We start from the raw sequence: 18,159 nt of genomic DNA on the forward strand, positions 1-18,159 counted from the left end.
CCAACTCAAACTACTCGTATGACAGAAGGCAATAATGTCACGTTCTAAATAATCATTAGAACGTCAACTCACTACGTGTGCTTCTGCAGAAAGACTTCTCCTTTCACAACCTATCGATAAAACTGTCGACAACAACTCTATCGATAAAACTGTCGACAACAGCTTTACTACATGACTATTTAAAATTTTGCATAATTATGACTGACTATCTGCAAACGACATTTTACTCCCTCTTGGAAATAAAAAGTATAGTAACTTTTTTAGATACTAACCGCATAAACACACGACCTTTTGTAAAAGCAAAAAAAGTTTGCTTTTGAGATACAAACCACAGAATTCGTCCAAAGAATACATCGATCGGCTTTGGCACTTTGATATACATATAGCGCCCATTTACCAAAGCGGAGAGGACAGAATGTGAATGAAAATAAAAATAAATTACTTTGCTGTTTCGCGGAACCAGTAAAGATTTAATCGTGTAAAATACGATTATCACGCCGAGGGTCGAACAATCAACTGTTGATGATGCTTCGTAAACAGACTGAACATGTGTCGGGTAAATAACGGGCATGTATTTAATTTTATTGGGGGAATTAACGGCATGAAAAGAAATTCAACACAAGCGCAACTAACTATTTTATCAGTTTGTTGACTAATGTTTTGACGACCTCGGTGGCCCAATGGTGCGGAGGTCCCAGTTGTAGGACCAATTTGGAAAACGACCTTTTTTAAATTAGTTCTGACCTGTGTGTTCTAAAAGTGCCCCACGTGCCCCAGTGCCAAACGCATTAAGGACCACGGAGTGACATGTCGAGCTAGAATTGACTTAAAAAGTGCGTTTTACGATAGTTTAACTAATATGTCTGAGTCTCACGATAGTTTTCTATTTCAAAGTACATCATTCTTCTCTCCGCTTAGGTATCTAACGGAAGACGGCTCTCATTTGTGTAGCCTAGTGTAGTCTCTATATGTTCACATAAAAGTACGTACAATTTCTTATACGCTAATAATTATAATAATTTAAGCAATATTGCACTAGGATGTCAAAGTGACAAGTACCTCTACCACGAGATTATGATATACATAGTAGAGGTGCAGTATGTTCTAATTTAATTAGCAATCAGACAATAACAAAAATATCCTATAATAAATTTCAAAAATATTATTTACATTCAAATTCCATTATTTTGGACTACTTCTTTATGCCATCGTGCTTTTCAATTTCGAATACAATGATTTTGAACAGTAAATTATTTTTCACCTCTCTAGCTCGGAAGGGACTTCTTTCTCATTAGAAATCTGCGCGCAAAAGACTTGGAAAAGGTTTTTGAAATTCGAACTTGACGAAGGACTGTGGTGTGGTGCACCAAACTTTTCCTTTCGATGAAAAAAAAGATAATGACACGTACAACCACGCGATTTGTCGTACATTACTTATTTATGTAATATAAATCCGTTGGTATATTTTATTCTTATTATGGTTGACATTAATTTGACAATGTTACTTGTGTTTATTAAATTATTTTAATTGAAAGAACTAAAATAATTTCAATAATCACTTAATCACACAAAATAAAAGTACAACTAAGAATAAAAATTGATGAGGTGTATATTCAGAACGCATCCAAAGATTAACTTTTTCTTTTAATTAAAAAAAACTGATGTTTTAAAGTTCATCTGTTTTTCTTTCATGTACCACTTTCCTCGCTATAGTGAGGCGAAACGTCGTGTGTTTCGCTCGGCAGCAAAATTGGTTTGCGTCTCGTGCCTTGAAACCCTCGCTACGCTCAGAAATCGCTTCGCTCGTGATTCAATCTTAGCTTCCTTGGCTTGCTCAGGTTTCAATACAAGCACTCGCGTCAAACAACAACTTTGCAGCCTTGCATTAAAAGACAAAAAATAATAATTTTATACATCTTAAGTTTGCGCTCACAACTAAACTCGGAAAGGTTGGTGAACGCAAACTCAATTTAAGTGCATCTGTTTCGTTCGTTATCTAAAACTAATGAGATTTTTTAATCATTAAGTACAAGTTAAAGCTTAAAGTTAACAAACTGTTACACATAATCCAAGGTCAATAAATTAAAGTCGCGAGCTAAAACACAGTAAACAACAAAAGTAAAATTTTAAAAAGTAATTAATAGGGACATTAATGTAATAGCTACCCGAACGAATAACATGAACATATCGCGCTCCCTTTTGACTGATCATTTATTGAATAAAAAAAATAGAAGACTACAAACAAAATTGGTCTTTATTATGTGGCATATATTTTTTTCGCAAAATTTTTCTAATACAGATAATGTCAAACAATAATACATGTTTACAGTGTTAATTTCATTTCATATTTCGAACTATAGATTGACAGTGGATTGAGAGCTTTGAAAATGGTCAAGCTGCTTGATTCGCACTAGGTATTTATTTCACTGTCTCCGAAACTCGTAAAAGTGGCTTCTCACAACCCGTGATCTCAACAAGGACAGCGCCGCACCGCGTACTCTCGCTACAGGCAAGTCCGGGCCGCCCGGGCCTACACCCGTGGTGGCTTGTACTCGGGCATGTGTTACGTGCAGTTTAAGCCTGTCAGTAGTCAGAAATGACATTTTCCAGAAATAATGTTTGGTCGAAATTTCATAGCCAGACTCGAAATTTTGAGAGGAAAATGTTTTTTCTTTTAAACCTAACTTAACTTAACCTAACCGAACCTAATCGTGTCCTTGTGATAAACATTCAACATATCCTGAAAAAACAACTGTTTCGTCTTAATTGTTTTCGGTGTAATGAAAATTCGAACAAACGTTATTTCGGACAAAAAAATTTTTGACTTTGTAATAGGTTACCGTTACGTGCTCTACTCTGATTTGAGCTGCTTTCAAAAATGTCATGTGAGGTACGCATAGCTTCTTCGGCAGCCACTTTTATATTATACAGTGGCTACAACTTACTAGGAGAAAACGCTGGTGGGTGTTATCATTCACCAAGAGCATCAGGCCGAGATAAGTTCATACGATTGTATTGAATTAAGCATAAATAGTTTGTTTTAGCGATTCATACTAATCATTTAAATCTACGCTGTTATAAGGAATGATCGCCAAACGCTCGCGCCCACACACGCTGCGCCTTTGAAGTTACCGACATGATGGATCCAATAGGCCCTTCGGCACAGGCTGCACTATTCACACGGCGCGTTGGCGCGAGCTGAAGAACGTTCGAGAACGAGAACGAACGAGAAAGCAGTCGACCAATCATGTAGGTACCTTTTTATCTTGTGCAAAAAATTTAAAAGAACGCTATTCTTTTTTTGTATAGCCTTTTCTTATTTCAACAAATAATCAGTCAAACTCAATACGAATTGGAAGACTTCACGGGTGATAGCAAAAAGGGCATAGATTGAAAATATAATGTTACATGGCGTCAGATCTATTATTTTTCTGGGTCAACTTGCTCAGAGTACTCAGTTGCGGAAAAGCAGTTTTATTCTGTACAGGATTCAATTTTGTTGTCATGTAAATAAACGGCTCGTAAAGAGACGGGCGGTCCATGGCGGAGGCTTCAAAGTGGCGGATTTTTTCCCGCGCACACCAGTTTGCCGCCTTTGAGCATGTGTTTTCTAGATTATTTAAGTCGTCAGGACCGGTACGGTTGCCGATTACTACCATTACTACCTGTGGGCAAATTATCGAATAATTTTAAAATACCTTTACCTTTATACCTTTACCTAACTGCCTCTGTGGCCGAACGGTTACCATGCCGGACTGCCACGCAGAGGTCCCAGGTTCGATTCCCGGGCCGGGAGAAATATTTGTATGACCTACATTTGTTTCTCTCGTGAGTTTGGGTGTAATTTGTGGTTGCCTATATGTGTGTCCATGGCACCCGCGACACAGGGTTTCCCTAGTGCGGGGCTATGTTGAGTGTGTGTGTTATTATTATTATTATTATTACCTTTCCTTTATAGTTATAGTTTAAAGTTAGAGCTCGAATGCTAGTATCTAAGTCTCTCGGCAGGTTTGTAGGATGCGAGATCCAAAGATCTTTGCTATTCTATTGCGTCAAACACAATCACTGCAAGTCTCAGTTCCTATTTGTAATTTAGGCAAAGAGATTTATTAATTTTCAATAAAAAGAGCTCATTTTACGAAGTAAAATTATAATTCTTTAATATTTAATGTCCAAAGTATGTTAAATGTATCTTCTTATGTTATTAATTTCATAAATTACGATAAAACGAAAAATCGTTTTTGCAGTTTTTTCTCAAAATACTGTTTTTGATATTACAGTTACGTGATAATACTTTAAAATAAGTTAAATAAAAAAGTTCAGTAAATTAAAGATGCCTACAAATTTGCTCGACTCTTGACGATCGACACGTGTCGATCTACAAAAAATACGATGTAAATATCAATTATCGGCTTCTATATACGCCGATTGGCAAATCCTTTCACCACGATGGCAAGCATTATACAGCGTGTACCATCTATACGATGAGAAGGAGAAGAAGAAAAGAAGAAAATTGACAGAAATACGATGTCCACCGTCTGTTACTTACAAATTTAGTCGTCGATAGCCAAAAAATCGAAAAAATCTATAGTGACACAAATCGATGATACGAGCTCCTACACCCCAATAACAACATACCTCTTTTTTATCCTTATTCCGGTCAATATCCTTCTTTAAATACATAAGAACGTCAAGCGACTCCGGCCTGGTGACGTCGTAGACCATGACAAACCCTTCAGCAAAGCCGATGTAGTGGCGCTGCAGCACTTGGTTGGCTGTTAGCTGCATCGTCGGGGACTGTGGTGGACCTGTAAGGCAATGAACTTTTTAAAACTATAAATTATCACAACGCATACATACCTACCTACATACTCACATATAAGTAGTTTGGACTCAATGGCGACTTTCGGGTAAACGTAAAAACTTACTTTACATTCGCTGATCGATCACCTTGATCGGTAAGAAAATGATGAAGATTTCATTTTATACAAAATGAAACTATTTTTCGGATTTAAATCGCGTAAGTATATTTGTTTTTTCAAACAAACAAACGTTTCATGCCCTTTACAGGTCCCATGGTCACGGTTGACTAAGACCCCGTGACCAAAATCATTTACCGTGTGTAACAATCACGAAAACCTAGAACTCGATAGATTTAATTTTAGTTTAAAAGCTAACCTTAATAACTTCTAAATATAATAGTGATTTAAATGTAAACCATCTAAAATATGAATTAGAGCCTGTCGCTTTCAGCCTGCATGGATGACCAGCGTCCAGCCTCCATGAATGACCAGACTGACAGGAAACAAAGACAGGAATTCGAAATTAGACCGACTTTCTTTTGGACAAAAGACGACGATCGACCTTGCTTTCTTTTGACAAAGGACGACGAGAGCAGTCCTGACTAAACCCCCGACGCGAGCAGACGACTTCTTCTGACTGAATTGTACAGACAGACCGTACAGAGCCTATGCGTATTTGTTACGCGCGGACGACGTGCGATTTACGAGCGCGTTTATAGCGCCCCGTAGAGGCTCAATAAGAATGAAGAACGTATGCAAAAGTTTACTGGCTACAACTGAATTCCTTTGAGTCGCGCGTCATCAATGCGTCGTCGGCCGCGCGTAAAAATATGTCGAATGAGAGCTTTAAGTAAAATAAAATAATCTGTCTTTTTCTTGCTTAATTGTAGAGATATGTGCGCTGAAATAAAATTACGTTTAGTTTGCGTTTGTCCGGATCTAGGCCAGTATTTTATAAGAAATGTTTTTCTTTGTTCATTAAGTAATGTATATAGTAACTGCAAATGGTTTTTTAACAAAAAAATTGTACTTTAATTAACTGTTTAAGAAACTAAAACTCGCCTAGTCTTACAAGTATGAAGAAACTCAGTGTGTATATCTTTTGTAATCAAACGCCTGGTAATTGTGCACCAGCTGTAATGTGATTTTCTACTCAATTTTATTAATTTTTTTATATTAGTAACGAAACAATAATACTACTACATAATAATAAATAGAAATAACAAAATTTGTTATATTTAATATACAAAACAAGTATTCGTGTTTTCTGCTAAGCATTTGTGCTGTATTATAGGAACAGTAAGAATTAAAAGAAACATATAAACATAGTTTTAATTTTGAATGTAAACAGGTAAAATAAAAAGACAAAAAGAATAGAAGAATGATAGTGTCCCACAGGGCAACATGTTGAACCCTAAATAGTTTCTAAGGTATGTCTAAATTATGGTATGATTGCTATTAATTTTCTACCATATTAGTGTTAATGAAAAGTATAATATTAACAATGAAGGTGGTTTTACAATTATGTAAAAGCTAACAAGTTACTTTTGATCCTTGATTAATAATGGTGGCAGATGATAGAATATTCGTAATTTTGGTGTAATAAGGCCACATCTGAAAAATTACAAATTTTCAAAAGAGGTATAAAGATTCTTCAAACAAAATTAGTTGATAACTTTTTTGTGCTCATTTAATTCTCATATTTATTTTTATGACTTTAATGTGATAAAAGCACTTTGGAGATGTGATTACTTGTGGCTTTATTATACCAGAGTATGATATAAAAGTTCATAGACTATATCATAGATATTTCATCAGCATGACACATGCAGAAACATTTTGGCAATAAAAGCCAACAATCAGTCAAAACTTAACTTGTCAGCTTTTGAATTATATAAGACAATGACAATGCCAGGATCACCATAGACATTTATTATTATTTTTACAGTAAAACAATTGTCAAGTTGCAGATATCAGCCCATTATACTATACACGGTGTCTTTATTCAGGGCCTATGAAGCCCTTCATCACTACAACTATTACTTGAACAATTATGATTACCACTAATTACAGCAGAGCCAAAGACTACAGTGTTAAAGAACTGAAGAATTTTGTTGGCTTCAACAGTTTTGTTGTGTATGTATGGAGTATGTATCCAAGTATGGAGTTTCGTACTTCCATCAAGAGGCAGCATAGATGGTTACCCAAAATGGGAAGTTTTGATACGGAAATATGTTTAGTATACATTACTTCTAGTATCCAATAAAATTACTCTTAGCTCCCAGAAACTTCTGTAAGCTCTTTAAATTTTTGTAACAATATGAATGAACAATACCTGGCATTGTCTTTTAAGACTGCTTTATCTTACAAAGCTTCCAAGTGCCGCAAAGCTGAGCGCTGCAACTCCATGAAGACAGCAAAGCTAAAATCGGTATAAAAATAGTTTCTAAACCTTTAAACTCGCCTGTCAGCGGCGGCTCCAGCCCCGCGGTATCGTAGATACAAACCCTCTCCTTTGTACCTCGTTCCGTCTCGATATTTGCCACATAAATGTCCTCGATCGTTGGGTAAAAATTAGATTTAGAATTAACATTTCCGTATATTAATTGCTCTAGAACAGCCGTTTTGCCAACTCCTTTCATACCGCAAACGACTACTTTGCTTAATTTTCCCATTTTTATAAGAAATTTCGTGAGGAAATACGATATAAAACAAACGGTATAATAATAACTGTTACTTTCACTTTGTCTGTGGATTTGAAACTAAACCGTTTGCAATGTAGCAGTCTTAAAGATAAAATTTAAGATTATTACACTATTTGCTTGTTTTAGAGAGTTAATTTTGTTGAAAAGTAACAAAAACTTGTTACTTTTCACTGAAACACCAACTTTGTGTTGTTGACATGTTATTTTGACATCTGTCAAAAATTGCCCTTGGAGACAAAATCATTCACTCACTTATTCGCTAACTTTCACTTTGTAAACTTGAGCAATTAGAAAGATTTAAGACTTGTATTTGCCGATCCATTAGTGAAAGATCCACACTTTTTGTTATGATTATTTTTTGCACAATTTGCATAACTATGAAAAATAGTCTTTTTTTTTCATGTGTAATACGGAATTTGTCAAAAATTTCGACAATTGTGACAACTGCAGTGAACGAATGATTTTATTCAATTTGACATTGGCGAAATCATCGTTTGTTTCCCTAAAGTTTGTTTCGATGGAGCCATAGCATTTAAAAGAAGAAGGAGAAGTTGACAGCACAAACTAGAAAGAATAAACCGTGTGTCTTTCAACCCGGATACTGGCGGAATTGTCCTCAGTGGGATAGAGCACACAAACAAAACAAAAAATTGTAGTTTGACAGCATGGCGACCACGGCATTGGATTCCGAAATCATGAAAAGCGATAAATATTCTATTTTATTGCCTACTTATAATGAAAGGGAGAATTTGCCGATAATTATATGGCTAATTGCCAAATATTTAGATCCGACGTAAGTTCCAAGTCTCTTTAATTTTGCTAATTTGATGATACCTAAGTTCTTTGTTATTTTAGTCTAGTTTTCTTCCGCTTTTCATGGTTTTCGTCTCATTTTTGCAGTGAATACGATTATGAAGTGATCATTATAGACGATGGAAGCCCCGACGGCACGCTAGACGTAGCAAAACAGCTTCAAAAGTTATATGGATCCAATAAGATTGTACTTCGCCCTAGGGAGAAAAAGCTCGGTTTAGGCACTGCTTACATTCACGGAATGAAACATGCGACAGGCAACTTTATAATTATAATGGATGCAGATTTGAGTCACCATGTAAGTAGAAGAGTTTAACCAGATTTTCAGTGATTGTGTATTGTTGTGTGATTTAAGGCGCGTTCAAATTAGCCGCTGTTAGCCGCGCTGCAGCAGCGCTGCGCGGTGGCCGCGTGGTGGCCGCGCGACTGTCACTTTTCATACAATTCTAGACGCGCTACAGCAGCGCGACGGCCGCGCGGCTAATTTGAACGCGCCCTTATTGAAGAAATTATGTTCAAAATAAATGATGATGAAACATTAAAAACCAGCAGACTTATTATGAGCACAAATAAAAATTGATAAGTCAGTTTAAACTGATGAAGGCACTATGAAAACTATACTTTTTTTTAATTATAACCATCTGCTATCAGTCCTTGAACCATAAACCGATCCGTACTCGTGATCTGATAGTTTTATGTTATTTGGAATAAACAGTCTTGTGACTATTTTCTTCCTTAGTCATTAAATGGCTGATTGTATTCTACTGATTCAACTTTCCGGTATTCTCGGCTTTTTCAAATGACTTGAGCAACCTAGATGCTTTTCGTCAACCAGAGATCTTGGCAATACATTTGTATGTCGAGACTTATACTTTTCTTAATATGCCAATATCTCCTGTTTGATAGTTGGCATTGCAAGATAGTCATATAAAACTGCACTTTTCATTTAATTTTTAACTGAAATATTTGAAATTTAGTTTTATTTTGTTATAAATTGTTTTTAATGTGCTTGTTTTCGTCTCATCCCAAGAACACAAGTCCGATGTGATTATATATCGAAAAGAGAATAAGTATGTTACAAGAATGATTTACTTATTCAAACTAAGGCCTATGAAAAGGTGTTTTGAGAATTTATATACCTTATTTCGTTTCGGAAATATAAAATCAAACAACGGTCGATCTGACATCCACAGGGAAGAAGGAACAAACTAAATGTATCAAGTTCTTCTTGACCATGCAGTTAACCGTGACCATGGGACCTGTAAAGGGCCCGATATGTCGGTTTGTTTGAAAAAACAAATATACGTGATTTAAATCCGGAAAAATAATTTCATTTCCTAAACTAAATGTACTTTATCCTGAGAACAAGTAGTCTTGCACTTAGATCTTTGTTCTAAGTATGAATCATTTTCTGTAAGTTAAACCTAAATAAACAATTTTTATTATTATAAATTTACCTCTATCGCCCATAAGCCTTCAAATTAGACATTTATAGAAGCGCTGAAGTGGCACCACTGTTGTGCTGCATCCGCACCATTACTAATTTTCATACAATAATTAGAAGCGTAGCGTAGCGCCGTTGTCGTGACATGCACCCCACACTTCTGCAGTCACATTTAGTGAACAAAAAATTACTGAAGCACTACAGTCACATCACTTCTACAAACGTCTAATTTGAATTGTTATTGAGAAAATTTGGTGAAATTTTTTTTCCAGTATACAAATGTTTCAGTACTCTCAAAAGTTTTGTTTACTTGTTCTAATGTTTAAACTTGGAACACTCATATAATCCCACCAAGTAGCAACCCATGTTCCATAAGAGGATGGTCAGTAAGGATGTAATGTCATATTTACAGCCAAAATTCATCCCCAAATTCATAGAGCATCAACGACAACATGATTATGATCTAGTTTCTGGAACACGGTATCAACGCGATGGTGGAGTATATGGCTGGGATTTTAAGAGAAAGCTCGTGTCCAGAACTGCTAATTTCATCACACAGATGTTGTTGAGACCTGGTGCTTCTGATTTGACAGGGTCGTTCAGGTGAGAAGATTTGTATTTTAAATTAGTTTTAAATTGCAAAAAAGCTGCTAAGTAACATTTTGACTTTTTCTTTTTGTAATGCCTAAATGGTAGTTTTTGTACATTTCTACAAATGATTTATCCACCCGGAACAGCAACCGCTAAAGCCGCCTTAAACACAATGCAACAAGTCCATTGAATAAAACTAGGCGAAATTAGAATGAAAATTGATTAGACTTTTCAGTATTTGTTCTGAAGCTCTTCAACCAACAGTGTTGAAACTTTAAAAAAATTATTATTATTTCAAACCATTCCCGATTATTATTATTAATGTTAGGGTGACTTTTCAGAGCCTATGCAGCCTTATAAACATAGGTGCAAACAGAAATTTGATCTTATGATTTCATCTCGGCGCCATGACCTGGCAGAAGAAATATGTTTCTCAGCCATATTTTTCTGATAAGCTTTATGAAAAAAACAAACTGTAAAGCGCAAATAATATAGCATCATGGCCCTGTAACAATAAGCTGAATTTTCTATATAATAACATTAATCATTCTGCATTATTGCAAAATAAATATTTTATTTTTACACAAAAATTGTTAAGTTTTGATATCTGATATTTTTCTTTTCTTATTTATTAGGACGCAATTATATTATGCACTTTTTAATTTTAATTATTGTGATTAAAATTTTTGTATTACCACAATGTGGTCTGTGTGTATTACTTTTAATATATTACATAATTGTAATAATTAATGAGAAAGCATACAAAATTTTTAATTAATTATTTTATATTCATTTAAGTCCTTGCTGTGCTTGAATGTTGTAACACCATTGTTAATCCACATGAAACAATAAATAAATGAATTCTGTATCAATCTATGATTAATTTTTCAGGTTATACAAGAAGGATATATTACAAAAACTTGTTGACAGCTGTGTGTCCAAAGGATATGTCTTCCAGATGGAAATGATTATTAGGTAAGAATTTTTCATAGCCCTAATATGTTATATTTCATTATATAAGATTTTGTATCTCATTATATGAGTAAATATACACAAACTCACATGGTTTTGGTCAGTCTATTTGATATTTTATTTCTCTTATTTTTTCGTTAAATTTAATTTATCTTCCCCTATTATATGTATAATATTGAATTATTAAATAATATTGAATAATAGTTTTTCAAATTTTATTATTGAATTAGACCCTTATTATTTATTGTTTTAAGCCTGCTTAAGATCTTAGGGACAAGGAGATGGCTGAAACACAGCACTGTCTGCGACAACAACTGTTCCAGGCAGCACAAGCTGAGACACCTCCTTTTGCCCTCTGACATGCATGGCATTGTCTGACATGTCTGCACCGTTTATTGTTTTTTTTTGTCGTAACATGTTATTTATATTTATTATATATTGATTCGATAATCTATTCGAAAGTGTCATTGCAACAAAAAAAAAATTTGTATTTGTACCTATTTGAATTTTCGTATTTATGTTTCAGAGCCAGGCAACTTGACTACACCATAGGCGAAGTGCCAATAACATTTGTGGATCGAGTGTATGGGGAGTCAAAACTCGGCGGTTCAGAAATATTCCAATTCGCTAAAGCATTATTGTACTTATTTGCTACTACATAAATTCTTTGAGGGTATTTTTGTATCTTAACATTCCTTGTTATAATAATATATTATATGTTTTAAGCAACAATGAATTTAAGGTTAATTTCAACTTAAGCCTGACCATATATTGTAAGTTGAAACTAATACTGTTACTAATCGAAAAACTTAACTTTCGGGAAAAAACTGTAATATTTCTTAGTGTTCGATCTTTGTTATTAATAATTATAACAAACTAGTGGACATATTTCACTTAAAAATAATTGATTTTTTTTCCTAATGAGTGGCTTGTGAGACTACTTAGGTTCGTATTCTAGAACTCTACTCAATGCTCAAGTCAGGATCTGAGTATGATTTCAAGCACTGGAAATACGACCCTAATGGCAAGGACTTGAGTATGATTTCTAGTGCTTTAAATCATACTCAGATCCTGACTTGAGCATTGAGTAGAGTTTTGGAATACGACCCTAAGTCTCAATTCTGCCAGTGTCCGTTTTCTAGTTTCATAAACGTTATGGAGGGTGTGTTAGAATTTTGTTCGGAATAATTGAATAATAATATCATGGTAGTCAAACATCGTGACATTCAACATCGAGTATATACTCAGAAATAAAAACGAAATGTCATTTAATTTGTTTAAAAACTATTCTGCCAAATCATTATTGTGGCAACTGAGCTCCGATTGGCCAGCCCGAATTCGAAACAATTTACGGGTGTCAATTCAACCAGTTTAACTTGAGCTTTGCTATAGTCTATATAATATAATGACGAAAATTAAAAATTACATATTTATTATTTAATTACCGATGAAATATGATTCCGTTTGTTTTGTAATTAGATGTTTTGCTGTTTTTCCCACACCATCGAATCGAACAGCCCCATTGTTAGAGATATTATCTTTATTATTACAATAAATATAAATAATATTTTTTGGAATTTACGGAGACGTACACACAGGTTAGCTGTTGGCGCTGTACTATTTCAGTTTTCTAATTTATGATATCAGCGCAAACGAGAGTTGATATTTAAAAGTGATATAAGGCCCATTTACCTGATGAGTTGCCGGGGATATATGGCCCTTATTTTGTCTCTATTTCTGGTTATATACTCGATGCTTAAAAATTACAATTATAGCGACATCTCTAGTCAGCGATGGTAGCTGTAAAGGTACCTCTCTGAGTGAAGAAATAAATTTCCTAAAATTTTTAAAACCCAAAAACAAAGATCTGCAAGAAGCACAGAAAAATTCATAAGGTCCGCTAGTTCGTTTCGTGGGTTAATTGGCAGAGCATCTGGCATGGATTTCCTGAGGGTGGTGGTTCGAATCCAGCCGGAATAAGTGAATTTTTCTAAGTGTTCTATCTTTGTTATTAATAATTATAACTTTATAATAAACAGGTGGAGTAATTTCACTAAAAATAATTTGACGCAGTTAAACAAAAAGGATCGGAAGAGGAAGAAGAGGAAGGAAAGTTTGAGAAAGTAAGGTGACGATAAGGCAGTTTGAAGTCTAAGTGTTTCTCACTTTTGTTTTCACTTCACTTTTTATTTTTTATGGCTCCATGATTAAATGAAATCATGATTTTGCCAATGTTACAGTCGAAAGTACAAAAAAACGACCATTCAGTTCTGTTGAGACAATAACCGATGTTGATGGGTTGGTCCGCAGAAATACTCAGGTGAGAATCTAAAACAAAAAACATCACAAACAATCGCAACGAATGAACGGCGAAATGAGGCCGCCACACCACACTACAATACTCTAATGTGCTACGAACTAGACTTTGGTACAATAGTATTTTTGTTTTAACATTTTTAAAATCCTTGGTGTTTCTCATACATAACAAATCCTAACATTCTAAACGCACGCTTAATTACATTTTCTATATGTGGGACAAAAGTTAACTTTTTATCATACAAAACTCCGAGGTCTCTAACTTTATCACATTCTTGAACTAAATGGTTGCCAATGTAGTATTTAGAGGGAATAATATTAAATTTGCGACAAAATTTTACAAAAAAACATTTAGCAGAGTTAAGCTTCATACCGTTAACTCTACACCATACAACTAGCCGGTTCAGGTCTTCTTGAAGCAGCTGTACATCGTTTATAGAGTTTATTACCCTGGCAAATTTGAGATCATCAGCGTACATAAATAACTTCGAAAACCTAAAGCAGTCAGGTATATCATTTATAAAGATATTAAATAATAGGGGACCCAAATGCGATCCCTGTGGAACACCTGATGCTACGTTTCTAGGCCCTGATTGATAGCCGTTAATTACTACACAAAAAGATCGATCCGTTAAATAGGACATGAGCCAATCAAGAAACTTCCCCGAGAAGCCATATGCATATAACTTTTTAAAAAGTATTTTGTGCGGCACGCAGTCGAAAGCTTTGCTGAAGTCTGTGTACAGTACATCCAATTCCTTCCCTGAGTCTAAAGCTTCGACCAGATTTTCATTAAATGTGACTAGATTGGTGCAAGTAGAACGGGCACTAACAAAACCGTGTTGAAAGTTGCTAAGATAAAAATTAAAATGTCTACGAATATGCGTGCAAAGAAGAGATTCCAAAATCTTGGCAAATGTACACAAAATCGATATTGGTCTATAATTCGTTGTTAGGCTATTATCACCCGACTTGTAAATAGGAACGACTTTAGCTCTTTTCCAAATATAAGGGAGCACACCAGTAGCTAAAGATTTATTGTATATTAAATAAAGAGGTTGGGCCAACTGCGACGCACAAGAAGTAATAAACAGAGGTGTTATTCCATCGGGCCCGGCTCCCTTATTTTTTTCTAGTGTTTTCAGAGTTCTTTCAATAGTTTCTAGTTCTATTAATGGTACATGAAAACCCTGACTATTTATTTCCATGAATTTTAGAGATGACGATTCCTCTATACAGCAATTTCCCCCCAAAATATTGCCACCAGTAAAATCACAAGTACTAGAAAAATTAGACGCAAATAATTCACAGACTTCAGCAACATCAGATGTTTTATAAGAACCATCAGTCATAGAAATGGGGTATGTACTAGATCCACCACGCTTAGCTTTTACATGTGCCCAAAACAATTTGGGATTCGCTCTCAATTGACTCTCCAACCTTTCTAAATGCTTTTTATGACATTCTCTAGAGATACTTGTACATCGTTCAGTGAGTAATTGTAGTTCAAATTCATCTCTCGGATTGTTATATAATTTAAACCTTTGTCTGATTTTATTACGTTCCTTTAAGATCTTAATCAAGTTTCCACTGAACCATGGTGGATATTTACTACATTTCAATCTAGCAATTGGCACATAATCACTAATTAGTGCGTTCAATTTGTCGTAAAATACATTTACCATATCATCAATGTTAAGATTCTGAAATAATATATGCCAGTCTATACTTTCAAGACTTTCACGAAGAGATTCGTAATTCGCTTTATGGAAACTATATTTCACACCTGATGGGTTATACGGTAAGTTGCTAGAATTTGCGAACTCGAGATGTATTTCTAATGGGGGATGATACTGATCGACTTTACTCAGTGGAGACATTGATTTGATAACAATACAAACAGGTATATCAGATAGAACAAGATCAAGTAATTTGCCAGTATGATTAAGTACGTTATTTACTTGACGTAATTTATTAACATAGGTGAAATCAATTAGAGACTGACAGACATAATTGAGTTTACGTTGTGGGTCACCAAGCAAGCTCCAGTCGATTGCTCCCAGATTAAAGTCGCCCACCAAACATTTCGGTATATCAATTTTATCGAATAGAGAATTACAATTATTTAGGAAATTGTCTATTAATGCGATATTCACCGGTGGGGGTAGGTAAACTGCGCAGAGAGCTATCTGACGAACACTTTTGCCACTATGAGCAGGTACATCAATGACTACCCATAGATCCTCGCATCTACTCTCCCATTGCGTCATACGCCTCGAATGAATATTTTTTTTTAATGCAATGAGTGTGCCTCCGCCGCTTTTCAAATTATGGAAACCAGTACTTTCCCTATCCCTTCGGTAAACAACATACCTTTCGTCAAATAGCTCACTACTCAAGATGTTACCATCAAGCCAAGTTTCAGTTAAAACTATGATGTCATAATTACATAGGCTTACTTCACGGTGGAAATTTGTAGTTTTCGTTCTTAAGCCTCGAACATTTTGATAAAAAACATTTAAAGAGAACATGATGCATAAAAAAGTCCAAACACAAACGCAACAATAACCAAGTTATATAAATAAAATTAAGCTATTCTCGACAAGGAATCCTTATTCCTGATTAAAATGTAATTTGAACCAACGTCTTTTCTGACGAAGATTTTGCCACTTCTTATCCAAACAAATTTATAACCAGCTTCTTTAGCCTTTTGTCTAACAGTAGCATGCAGGGCTTTATTGGTAGGTGACAGGTGTTCGCAGACGAAAATCGCTACCTTATTACCGGAAAGACCCAAATGAGAGCTATTTAGTTTATCATTAAAGTTGGCTTTGTTGAATTTTGCCACAGACGCTATAAACTTGTCACGCAATCTAGGCGAGGCAAGCTGTACCACAATGGATCTCGGACGGGGACTGTCTTGTTTAAGCTTGGCTATTCTTGTACAGTTCATTATATCTGACTGATTCAAACTGCAATCTACCACCTTACTCAAATTCATAACAATATCCAATAAGTTTTCCTGCTTACTCTCCGGCACACATTGAATTTCAATATTGTTAGAACGTGCCTGTTGTTCGAGTTGTTCTACTTTCAACTTTAGGTCATTTACGGTAACTTTCAACATATTGTTGTCATCCTGAACGACCTTCACAGCCTCCTTCACAGTGACATGCTCTCTCAAAAGTTCATCATATTTGCAGCTTAAAAAATCCATTGAATCTCGCATTTTGTTCATTTCAGTCTCCAGGGGTTTCAGCTTCCTATCCAAACTTTGAGAAACCATGTCACTGAACTTCTCCACCAATCTGTCAAATTCAGAACTAAGTGCATCCTTTATAATAACATGCACATCTTTTTTGGTAACCGCTGTTGCATCAGTATCAGGTTCTGTAATCTCAGGTGAATTGAACGCTGGTCTCTTACTTCCTCTTGAAGTTGTTACACTTCGCACAGGAGTATCATCATTTTTAGTGGGATTTTTATGCGGTTTGCACATTAAACATTTCCACAGCGATGCGGATTTAGATGAAAAAGAGCTTTCATCTTCAGCAATACATGCGAAATGGTAATTCTGGTTACATCCACTACATCTAATAAAGCTCATCTTATCGTTATCGTTACCATAGGGGCAACAACCCCATTTATATTCACTCATTATCCACAAAATGAAATACCAACAGCAGCAAAATGTTATTGAACCGAATTCCCGTAGGCAGTATAGAACAATCTCCAATGTGTACGCTCTGTTATATTTATCTTTGGATAACTTACAAACCTAGTAGGCATCCACAGCGTCAATTTTAACCACTACCTTCATCCGAACACGATCGATAATATCACTGCGCAAACCTCGCGACTAAAAGGTCTTAAGCGCCGTGAAATCCGCGTCGCTTACGCGTTCTCGTCAACACTGCGAGTCTATGATGCACTTAATGGTGTTTTCTTATGTTATGGGGTATAGTGATTACTTTCCTTTGAATTTACACACTTCACTATGTTTACTATGGTTAATATCAACTAGTTGGAAATTTTCAAATAGAAATACTAGCTTTAACTGGCTTAAATAATTTTACAAATAGGAAGACAATTAATTACGCGTAACTTTGACTGACATTATTATATTAATTGTACCTATAGGCTGCAAAACAATAGTAGAGCAGTATAGCTCCTTGTGAAAGAGTTAGTCCAGGGAAGTACTGACATTTCCGCCGCTAAGCAGTAATGCGAGCATTACTGCGTTCCAGTTTCGGAGGGTAAGGGTGCTGGTGAAATTACAGGCACACGGGACTTGTCAACTTGTGTCACAGGGTGACAGGCGCAGTGGCAGTGCCCCTCAGATCTTTGTGCTATGGACTAAACGAGTGACGGCGACTTTTAGCAACGATGCAAACGCGCGACTACATCGATACAAACGAGCGATTGCATCGCTATATACACTTGTGATTTAAAAGCGATTGTATCGATGCAGTCGCGTGTTTGCATCGATACGAACGCAAATGTAGCTGATAAAAAT

General features: G+C 35.4%; 3 protein-coding genes across 3 annotated transcripts; 1 reads left to right on the forward strand and 2 right to left on the reverse strand.

Moving 5' to 3' along the window:
* Nucleotides 1-1,805: 1,805 nt before the first annotated feature.
* LOC113239794 (NF-kappa-B inhibitor-interacting Ras-like protein) lies at nucleotides 1,806-7,477 on the reverse strand. The gene is made up of 3 exons (XM_026476932.1): nucleotides 7,255-7,477; nucleotides 4,639-4,808; nucleotides 1,806-3,665 (listed from the first exon to the last, which is right to left on the reverse strand). The coding sequence occupies exons 1-3, from the start codon at nucleotides 7,475-7,477 to the stop codon at nucleotides 3,405-3,407; spliced, it is 654 nt and encodes a 217-aa protein (XP_026332717.1). The 3' UTR covers nucleotides 1,806-3,404.
* Nucleotides 7,478-8,069: 592 nt separating this feature from the next.
* LOC113239793 (probable dolichol-phosphate mannosyltransferase) lies at nucleotides 8,070-12,239 on the forward strand. Its single transcript, XM_026476931.1, has 5 exons — nucleotides 8,070-8,300; nucleotides 8,408-8,618; nucleotides 10,177-10,367; nucleotides 11,247-11,330; nucleotides 11,854-12,239. The coding sequence occupies exons 1-5, from the start codon at nucleotides 8,173-8,175 to the stop codon at nucleotides 11,987-11,989; spliced, it is 750 nt and encodes a 249-aa protein (XP_026332716.1). The 5' UTR covers nucleotides 8,070-8,172; the 3' UTR covers nucleotides 11,990-12,239.
* A 3,991-nt stretch (nucleotides 12,240-16,230) lies between these two features.
* On the reverse strand, nucleotides 16,231-17,142 carry LOC113239758. Its single transcript, XM_026476860.1, has one exon. The coding sequence runs from the start codon at nucleotides 17,140-17,142 to the stop codon at nucleotides 16,231-16,233; it is 912 nt and encodes a 303-aa protein (XP_026332645.1).
* Between the last annotated feature and the right edge of the window lie 1,017 nt (nucleotides 17,143-18,159).

The sequence above is a fragment of the Hyposmocoma kahamanoa genome, unplaced genomic scaffold (assembly GCF_003589595.1).
Source record: "Hyposmocoma kahamanoa isolate Upper Pololo Valley unplaced genomic scaffold, ASM358959v1 116, whole genome shotgun sequence".
In the NCBI taxonomy this organism is placed as follows: Eukaryota; Metazoa; Arthropoda; class Insecta; order Lepidoptera; family Cosmopterigidae; genus Hyposmocoma; species Hyposmocoma kahamanoa.

What these genes read in the sequence shown, in the direction of transcription:
- LOC113239794 (XM_026476932.1), bottom strand. Translation starts at nt 7,477, where the DNA reads ATGGGAAAATTAAGCAAAGTAGTCGTTTGCGGTATGAAAGGAGTTGGC. An exon ending in GCTGACAGGCGAGTTTAAAG is followed by an intron (nt 4,809 to 7,254) that starts GTTTAGAAACTA and finishes ATTGCCTTACAG; the next exon opens with GTCCACCACAGTCCCCGACG. An exon ending in GGAATAAGGATAAAAAAGAG is followed by an intron (nt 3,666 to 4,638) that starts GTATGTTGTTAT and finishes ATTTGCCCACAG; the next exon opens with GTAGTAATGGTAGTAATCGG.
- LOC113239758 (XM_026476860.1), bottom strand. Translation starts at nt 17,142, where the DNA reads ATGTGCAAACCGCATAAAAATCCCACTAAAAATGATGATACTCCTGTG.
- LOC113239793 (XM_026476931.1), top strand. Translation starts at nt 8,173, where the DNA reads ATGGCGACCACGGCATTGGATTCCGAAATCATGAAAAGCGATAAATAT. An exon ending in GCCAAATATTTAGATCCGAC is followed by an intron (nt 8,301 to 8,407) that starts GTAAGTTCCAAG and finishes TCATTTTTGCAG; the next exon opens with TGAATACGATTATGAAGTGA. An exon ending in GATTTGACAGGGTCGTTCAG is followed by an intron (nt 10,368 to 11,246) that starts GTGAGAAGATTT and finishes TTAATTTTTCAG; the next exon opens with GTTATACAAGAAGGATATAT.